Raw genomic sequence first — 10,000 nt, forward strand, 5'->3', positions numbered from 1 at the left:
AATACAAATTCAGGTACAAAACAAGTTTTACTTTGCTGTCTACTTCAGAGGAGTGTTTTTTTTTTTTAACAAAAGACCATATTAGTCATAATCTCCTGCTAATTTTACCGATCTAATAGGTGGATAATAATGAAATAACTCCATATTCATGTTTTGACACATCTTTTGCCTTTTGTCAGTGTACAAAAAAACAGGAAGTGACCCCTCCTTTAAATAATCCACCCTCTGACTGGGCAAGAACAACCTTGTACTCAGTTAAAGAATAAGTGGGTTTTTTTTCCTTTTCTAATAAGATTGCAAAAGATGTTTGTTTGGCATAGATGACGTTTATAATCATTTTGTTTTCGTCTATAACTAACCCATGGACCCCCTTGGACCTCCTTCATCACAAATGCAGGGTTTTCTCTCATCTCTTTTAGCTGTAATAAGTAACAAATCCCAAAAAAAAAAAAAAAAAAAAAGGTCACACAAGTGCCAGTTTCACAATCAGCCAAATATCCACCGTATGAATATTAGACCAATATGAATAAAATGTTTTTTTTTTTAATCAGGAGCACAAAATGAAAACAAGGTGTCTTGGGGAAAAAAAAAAAATCTTTAAACATCTTCAAATCTTCCTCTTCACTGCCTCATCTCTCTCCTCCGCCCAGTTCACCATCTTCCCATCCCCTCGTTTTGAAGATGCACAGTTAATCATGTGCCATTTGAAATTGTGGGTTTCATCTCTGCCATTTAAATATTTCATTTCACTTAGCATGCCCAGCGTAGTAAAACAGTCAATATGTTGCTATAAGATGCCAAAGGGGCACTAAAATGATTTTGCGCCTCAAATCATTGCAAATAAGTGAGATTAGAAAACGTGACAGCAATACCAAACAAAATCATCAGAAATTTATTATTTTAGCCATCATTTCCCTATCTTCACGCTATCGTTTCTGTCACTCCCAGAACAGACACCAAAAAATAAATAAATAAATAAAAGATAAGAAGTCTTTCACTATCAATTAATCTCATTTGTGTGGCAGGAAAAAAAAAAGTTATTCTAATCAAAACTGGGAAAACACATCACTGACATTTGCAGTCTCACCCCCCCTCCCACCTGCCCCTCCACTCTCCTCTACCTCGCTGCTCCCTCCTCCTCCATCCATTCACCTCATCTTTTTCCTACTTATCAATCTCTCTTTCTCTGCTTGCCCTTTCTCCCTCCATCTCCCTCTCTCTCCTGGATCATTTCACTCGATTATATCCATCCTCCACCTTGCGGTCTTTATCTCCATCTTGTTTTCTTCCTTTCCGTCTCGCCCTTTTTTCTGTCTTTGCTCATCCTCTCCCACCCTCCACCTTTGTGCCCTCAACATTTCACCTCGATATATTTCATCTTCCTCCTCTTTCCATTTATACTCCCCTCCCTCTCTTTACCTTTCTCTTGCGGGTGGTGAGGACCTGGAAGGGCTGGATCTGCTTCTTCTCTCGATCCCAGGCCACCGCCTCCGTGTCCAGGACGCAGGTGACCACAGAGTCCTTCTTCACCTGGAGATGGAGGGGCAAGGAGGAACAGAGAGAAGACAGGGTGTCAAACATGAAACTGATTATAGGTAGGGTTGGGTTCCGACGTAAACGGTAGTAACGAGACCAAATAAGAACGAAAATTTTGGTGCCGGCCGCTGGTGTTCCTACGTCAACTTGCGGTTGCTGAACGTGACGTCAGTGCCGCTACTCCGCACACTTGTTGATCAGAACTGATAGTGAGAGGATCAATAAAGATGTCGAAGGCAAAACGCTCCAAGGTTTGGCTACATTTCATGTCTAGGAGGATACAGACTCTGCGACATGCAACAGACGCCTTAAGGCAAACTCACCTCTTCAGACAAGCCTATGCACTTTAATCTTGGGACTGGAATGACATTACTGTTGCACCTTACTGTTGTTATATGTATTGCACTTTGTTTTTCATTGATTATTATGTTTTATTGATTGTTTTTATTGTCCTTTTGTACAGTGACCTTGAGTGTCCTGAAAGGTGCCTTTAAATAAAATGTATTATTATTATTATTATTATTATTATTATTATTATTATTATTATTGTCATGCAGGGAGGCAACACGTCGAATTTAATGAAACATCTGGCACACATGGAGTTTATTTAAAAGCTGAACAATGCACCGTGTTTGATAATCTATGTCAGCGGTCCCCAACCACCGGCCGCGAGACATTCCCGACCGGGCCGTGCAGCCCGACTGTAACCCCCCCCCCCCCCCCCTCCCCCGCGGTTGCGCACAAATGGCACGAGTTTGTTAGTACCATATGTTACTTGTATTTATATTGTTTAAATATTTAAGTTAATATTATGTTCAATTTGGCCCTGGAAATAAAAGGGTATAGTTTTTTGACCAAGTGTGTGCGTTTTCGTTTTTTTAAGTACCGGTTCGAGAGCCATTTAAGCACTGGAGCCGTTTAAAAAGAGTAGGCACCAGTATTGGATAAAACCCAACCGATACCCAACCCTAATTATAGGTACTATGGATACTGATAAATAGGCTTAAACTGGGTCTTTGGGCCTTCTTGTAAGCGTCAAAAGAGGCGGCATGCTAAGTTTAATGTACGTTTTCATATGTTTTCTGTATGTTGTCAGAGATAAAGACCCGTTTAATGCCAGTTAAGATGAGACATAAGATCAATTTCAGCAGAGAAACGACATGAAAATGCAAAGGGAAAAAAAAAAAATCTGGTCGTGACAAGAACAGAAGTCGGCACAACTGGGCTAATTTTTCCCAAGAAAATCAGAAGCCAAAAAGGGATATTTTAAAAGACCTCCTATTTTGAAGACCACCTTAATTGTTGTATTTATCAGGATTTTAGACTTTTTAAGACATTTTCAGGACTTGCAGGTAAGCTGAATTTGTTGCCAAACGTTTTGAGATTCAACACGTGAACAGCTTCCCTTGATCTGACACTTGATGCTTTTGAGTTGCATATAGAAAAAAGACTAAGTCACCAAGCTGGTAATAGTTGTTCTTAGCCAAAAAGCAGCTCAGTCAGAAGTCAGTCAACCAATAAGGAGACGTCTGCTGCCGTCACTTCTGCTGAGTGGATTACAAAGCTGTTCAACACACACACACACACACACACACACACACACATTGCACTGGCTGGTTGGACGGATGGCTGCACTGTGTCAACATCAAATGCTGCAAAATGATCTTTTTTTTTTCCCCCAAGTTTGTTTGTCAGTTGTTTTTTTCCCCTCTGTACTAAAGACAATGGGCTTAACGGCTGATAAAACACTTTCCTGTGCAGTGAAAACACTGACAGGAGTTCGGCAGGGGAATTCACTTCCTGCCTTTTCGTAAGATTATCGCTTCAACTTGACCATCACTTCTGATTTTCAAGATCGCACTGAGCTTTTTGCTGCTTTAGGGTGGCGGCGCAGGCGATCTCGCGTGTGAAGGCCCAAACGCGCTGTAAAAACGATAATTGATGCGCCTCATTTGACACGCGTCGTTTGATGCTCGTACGGCACACGGCAGGCATCAGATCTGAAAGGCCAACACTACAGAAACAACATTAGGAAAGGTCGCTATGAAATACTTTATATGTTCTTAGAAACACCGTATATGGGAAAAAAAAAAAAACACTCCGGCTGAGAACAATTAGGATATATGACCACAAGATGATGATTATTATTATTACCATTATCCTCATTACTACTAATTATAATGCCAAAAATAACAGCAGCAACAATAATAATGTAGTATATTCTTTTTTTTCTTCCTATAGGACATTAAAGATACTGTATTTGCCAGAGAGTACATTTCATGGCAATGCTTTCACGTTTCTATCCTCTAGAGATGAAAACACGTTTCACTTGCGACGTCTCACCACAATCACCATTAGAGGCTAAACACAACCAGCTATGCGTATCAGGTCATTAATTAAGCCATTAAATACATTTACTGGCAAATACGTCTACGTGGGCCGTATTAATATGTGGTCCATATCTTAAAGCGGTAAGGAATTAGAGTCGTTTAAAGAGAATCAATTGCTCCTCATTAATATTGAAATGTATGCAGGAAAAGTGCAACAAAATGTAATCAGGTTATCAAGTCGACGAATCTTGAAACTCTGTAGGAGAAACACGTGGCTTTCAGCTTTAAGTTTCAATTATGGGCTGATCTCGGGGCTGTGTTCATGAGAATGTGTGCAGACATAAAAACAAACAGACAGGCACCATGACGTCTTTATGGCCTACATACCAGGACATAAAAATGAAATAAAAATAAAATAAAATAAATATGCTAGTCATTATTGCCGCAGTTGCCTCCTATAGGAATAACCATCGGAATGACTTGACAGTTAAAAGCAACATCTTCAAAGTGTTCACATGTTTCAGTGTGTTTGATACCATCAAACGCCAACTTTTCTGTGGACTTCTGTGGTTTTCACTTGGTGGTAATTATTCGTCTTCTTGTTCACACTCGACTCACACACACACACACACACACACACACACACACACACTGGGTGATGCTTTTTGAGTTTCGTGTTGTAAGGCAAAACAAAACGCTGCCGTGTCAGCCACCACAAAAAACGAAAAACACGGCAAATCGCTGTGTCCTGTCATGGCATTTTAAGGGTTGTGATCACAAAATGACAAAATGATCTGAACTCTTAACTACAGGTGTTTTCTTGTTAGTGAAGTCAGAATTGGGGAGCCTGGGGAGAAATCAGAGTCCCTGTCACGGAGTTATTTTTATTTTTTTTTTTAAGCCCGACTCTGTTGTCTTTGCTATGACGTGAAAATGCAGTGTAAGTGTGGGATGCCCGATCTTTCCACTCACTCCAGTTGTGTGTAATGCGTCCCCTGCCTGAAAGGTTAGGCTGAGTTAATAAAGAGGGAGGAGGGAGAGAGACAGCAAAGGAGAGAGGTTAAAATAAATGACGATAAGGCTGGGTTAAGGAGCACAGAGCAAATGAAGAGAGAGGAGAAAAGTAGGAGAAGGAGGCAGCAAAGAGGTGAGAGCAGGAAAAGAAAAAAGGTATTATTAAGATATAATGGCAAGGCAGGCAAATACATAGGAAGGGAAAGGGCGAGAGACAAATGATGAGAAGCATTAGGGAGAATAAAGGCGCAATGAAGACAAAAACAAAACCAAAAAAAAGCACGAGCGTAGACGCCGATAATGAGCGTCAACAGGCAATGAAGAAAAGGAGAAAAGGACGAGAATGAATAAGTAAGAGTGGAGAAACAGACAAAAATAGCGAGAAGGAAGGGCCACAGAGGAGAATCAAGAAGCAGAACATCAGACAGAAGGGACACAAAGAGCAGAGAGGTGAGAAATTAGAGACGGGCAATATTGAGACATAATGAATGATGACAGCGAGCGAGAGTAAGAGAGGACTCTCTCAGAGAAAGAGGTAGAGAGAGAGAGAGAGAAAGTAATGTGAAAGAGAAGAAACAAGTGCTATCAAGGAGTAATGAAGAGACAGAAAGATAGAGATGATGAGGCGAGAGAGAGAGAGAGGTGAGCCGAGACCAAGCAGGTGAGAGTGAGAAAGAGAGAGAAAAAAAAAGAAAGGCATCAGAGGTTTGCGGTGTAATAAAACGACAAGGCTAAAAAAGAGAAGGGAAAGTGACGAGTTGCTGTGTGAGAAAGAGATGTGAGGGGGTGATCTTATGTGAAATGAGGAGACAGCGTGTGAGGGACAAAGATAAATGGAGAGAATAAAGTGGCAGGTAGCACCGACAAAAAGCAGTAAACCTGCAATTTCTTCTGGGCTCATCAGAGCACATACGTCAGCGTCAGCTGTGAGAGTAACGTGTTAAAAAGCAGCCATAGTCCAGTAATTTTAGGCCAAAATTGGGGTCAACCCAGGACAAATTGCAAGAGAAGCAAACTCGACTGATTTTGTATCCTCAGTTTGTCCTGAGTGAGGGGAAAAAAAGTCCCAAGGAATCCCATCGGTGGAAAGTTTTGAAAATCACCTTTATATGACCATCTAATACCAAAAAAACAGCCTTTTTAACACACAGGGGAAAGGGGTTCAAAATTTAACTTTCAGATATCACTATAAAAATTCACAAGTTGATTACACACACAAAGACAAGAAAAAAAGTCAATTACAAGTTCTTTGAATTATTCTGTTTACACATGCATATCACACATTATCTGATTTAATATGCACTAATAAGGAATATAAGGAATAAAAGCCAGGACAGATATTTAAACAGTGAATTAAAAGGTTACTATATATATAGTAACCTTTATATAGTAACCAGATATTTAAACAGTGAATTAAAAGGTTACTATATATATAGTAACCTAAGTAAGGTTACTATATATATATAGTAACCTTTTAATTCACTGATTTAATATGCACTAATAAGGAATATAAGGAATAAAAGCCAGAACAGATATTTAAACAGTGAATTAAAAGGTTACTATATATATACAGTAACCTTTTAATTCACTGTTTAAATATCTGTTCTGGCTTTTATTCCTTATTAACGCATATCAAATCAGAATAATGTGTGTAAACAGAATAATTCAAAGAACTTGTAATTGACTTTTTTTCTTGTCTTTGTGTGTGTAAAATTTTGTGTGTGTAAAATTTTGAACCCCATTCACTTGTGTGTTAAAAAGGGTGTTTTTTGGTATATTATGGTCATATAAAGGTGATTTTCAAAACTTTCCACCAATGGGATTCCTTGGGACTTTTTTTCCCTCACTCAGGACAAACTGAGGATACAAAATCAGTTGAGTTTGCTTCTCTTGCAATTTGTCCTAGGTTTTTTCATAAAATGACTGGACTACCAGGGAAGCAGCAACATTTTAATTACACTTCAATTTTCGGTACTCAGACTGCTGTTACTTTTCTAATAAAAAAATCACGTTACTTGGGCAAAGGACTTCCGTGGAGTTCTGGTATATTTAACATGTCAAAAATCCCATCATATGAGCGATCAAAGTTCGTTCTGTTTGCGTTTATATCATCCAGTGCAGCAGGTTGGATCAGGAATCTGCTGAGGAGAGGATTGTCAGGGAGATCATTCGAGATCACCCTGAAACCACGACAATCCGCTGTCTCCTCCCAAACATTTTGTTGGTTTTTGAAAGATATAATAGCATCTCAACGGAAAGTACATAATACATGAGAGGAGCCGAGTCTGGCGGAGGTTTGTCCGAAACAAGCCGCCTCGTGTCTGCTGGAGGTGAAGAGCGAGAAAACCAAAGAACACACTTATATAAACAAGAGATAGCAGGGGCTGTGAGCAAAACCTTATTTTAAATGTAAAAAAGACAAAGGAGATCGTCTTTGATCCAAGGTCTGTGGGGGATCACAGCACGATCCTTATCCACGAGGAGAGAGTGGAACAGGTGACCTCCTATAAGTATTTGGGTATTTGTTTTGATTTTCAGTTAAACTGGGCCGACCATGTTGACTCTGTTTGTTCCCGAATCAACCAGCGCATGCACTTTCTGAGAAGGCTCAGGGTCCATGGTGTGGCAACAAACATCATGCTGCTGTAGGGCCAACATAGAATCTATTATCCGTTATGGCATCTCCACATGGTTTGGTAACCTGTCCGTCAAACTCAAATCCCAACTCCAAAAACTTAGTCAAGAGGGCTGGTAAAATCATAGGTATGCCGCCCCCATGTTCTCTCCAGGAAATCTTTGAGAGAACAGTGAGGAAGAGCAGGGTCTCAAAATCACCTGAGACCCAAATCACATCCTCCATAAAGAATATGAGTTGATGTAGTCTGGCAGGAGGTACAGGCCACCATACTGTAAGCTCAACAGATATAAATTCTCTTTTGTTCCACTGTCAATCAAAGCACTCAATAACAGATAACTAACTAGTGGAGGGAACGGGGAACACCTTATGGAGGGAGAGTGTAATACTGTAATACTTGATGCTCTTGATATATCTGCACAATGTGGTGTAGGATAATGTGGTTAAATTTTTGTAATAACTATGTATGTGTTATGTATGTTTTTTTGTATTTATGTATAACGCTGTCTCCTGGTGCCCAAGACAAATTTCTCCTTGGAGACAATAAAGGCTAATTGAATTTAATTGAATTGAACAATGAAGAGAAAGCACACACACAGAAATAGATGAACGAATGAATGAAAAAAGTATAGAGTGCTATAGGCTGAATGATGAGCAGTGATGATAATCTGTCTCTTCTGATAAGGGTTGATGTGGGTTTTAGAAAGTAACGCACAAGTAAAACAAGTACTGACCTAATGACATGTTAGAGAGACTAACTAGTCATGTGATCACAATTTGTAGAAAGTAATGACGAACTTAGTGTGTGTGTGTGTGTGTTTGTGTGAGTGCATGAGAAAGAGAGACAGAAAGAGAGAGAGTGAGAGCACGCATGCATGTGTACATGTGTGCGTGCGTGTGTGTGTGAGTGTGTGTCAGCAGCTTCCCTTTGATGAATAAGGTACGTCTGAAGCCAGAGCTGACCCGACTGTGGTTTTCCACAACATTAGCGAAGGCAGAGCAATGAGACTGCAACCAAAATGGTCACATAGCAAACACGTTCTTATTGCAAAGTGCAAACTCATATTTGACTGAAGTCACGCTCATGCAAAAGGTCAAGGAGACTGCACATCCACAGTCTGACGCACCAAACATTTATTAAGTGCTGCTTATTTAGGGATGGCGAAAATGGAAAAATTTTCTTGGTCGCCCACCGGGCCTCATTAATCGGTTTATTTCAGTTAACCGAGGATATTATTAGACTGTCTGTAAAGTTTACACACAGTCAAGAATGCGACCGTGTCCGTTCTGTATCATGGATCTCCCCTCAGCAGGCATCAAAACCAATTCAGACAGAAGATAATATGGAACACCATTCATCCCGAAGTCAAATATTGTACATAGCCGACATGATATCCTACAAACATTATGTAATTTACGCATGCCGCTTACCGTGGTGTAGAAGAAATCTCTCTCTCCTCGGGAAAAAATATTGTCTCCACATTCCTCGATGAGTCTGCTTGGTGGTTTTATGACTCTTGCCTGACATACTTTGTTCAAAACTCTACGTGAGCGCCATGAGCTTGGCTCGCTTCTATGGTCTGTCTCTACCGAGCTGAGCTCTGAGCGTGATGACGTAATCCAAGCCCGGCAGAGCGTCCCGTCGCCATGTTTACCGTATTAAACTGTATGTGGGTTCATGAGCAACTTCTTAGCTTTCAGGAACAGTTGGAATTTGTTCGATAGAGCAAACTTTACGGAAGTTACGGTGTTTACAATATGACATGCGCGTTTGTGTCGGCGACACGTTCAGCCTTAAAATTAACCAACAAGATTATTCAGTTAAAGTTCAAACGTCAACAACCGGTCAAACGGCCACCGGTTAGAAACACTATGCTTATTAAAACTCTTTTTCCCCAAACCATATTTCCCATTCAATCAACTTGGGTGCTCCACTTAAGTCTTACAAGGCAGAGAAAACACTGAATTCTGTGCTGCTGCTTTGGAAACTGGTGAGCAGTCTCTGGCTCCCACAAGAGACAGATCTGATCTGTAAAAGCGGTCATGTGCTATAGAAAAGCTTGAAAACCGCCAATAATTGTGTGTAACAAAATAATAAAATATATCCTGGTATATTCTTGTGACCCATTAGTAAACATTCCCTGATATTGCATGGCTTCCACGGAGAATTTATCTAATTCTCCGATGTTCCCTGTCTGGAATACAACTCTCTAAACTCAATGAGTTCCAAAAAACACCAAGACCAGTGGGAGGCTTGAATGACTGATGAGGGGAGGAAGACGTGGAGGAGTGTGTGTGTGTGTGTGTGTGCTTGGTGAAGGGGATCCAGTGACAAAGACACAAATAAACCTTGAACGGGGGGTTTCAATGGAGACATCCAGAGATGGAGAAAATGAGTGGGCACAGGATGAGAGGAGCAGGTGAAGCTGTGCACCACATGAAAAGGAAAATCGGGCGGACGTGCGAGGTTTGGAAAGAGTCGGGC

The 10,000-nt window shown here is 40.5% G+C and overlaps 1 protein-coding gene across 1 annotated transcript in view; it reads right to left on the minus strand.

Moving 5' to 3' along the window:
- lig1 (ligase I, DNA, ATP-dependent) overlaps positions 1-10,000 on the minus strand; it is a 55,514-nt gene that overhangs the window by 22,540 nt on the left and 22,974 nt on the right. The window contains exon 19 of the mRNA XM_030075048.1: positions 1,420-1,530. Within this exon, the coding sequence (XP_029930908.1) occupies positions 1,420-1,530 (111 nt within the window). The remainder of the gene's footprint in view (positions 1-1,419; positions 1,531-10,000) is intronic.

The sequence above is a fragment of the Myripristis murdjan genome, chromosome 17 (genome assembly GCF_902150065.1).
Source record: "Myripristis murdjan chromosome 17, fMyrMur1.1, whole genome shotgun sequence".
In the NCBI taxonomy this organism is placed as follows: Eukaryota; Metazoa; Chordata; class Actinopteri; order Holocentriformes; family Holocentridae; genus Myripristis; species Myripristis murdjan.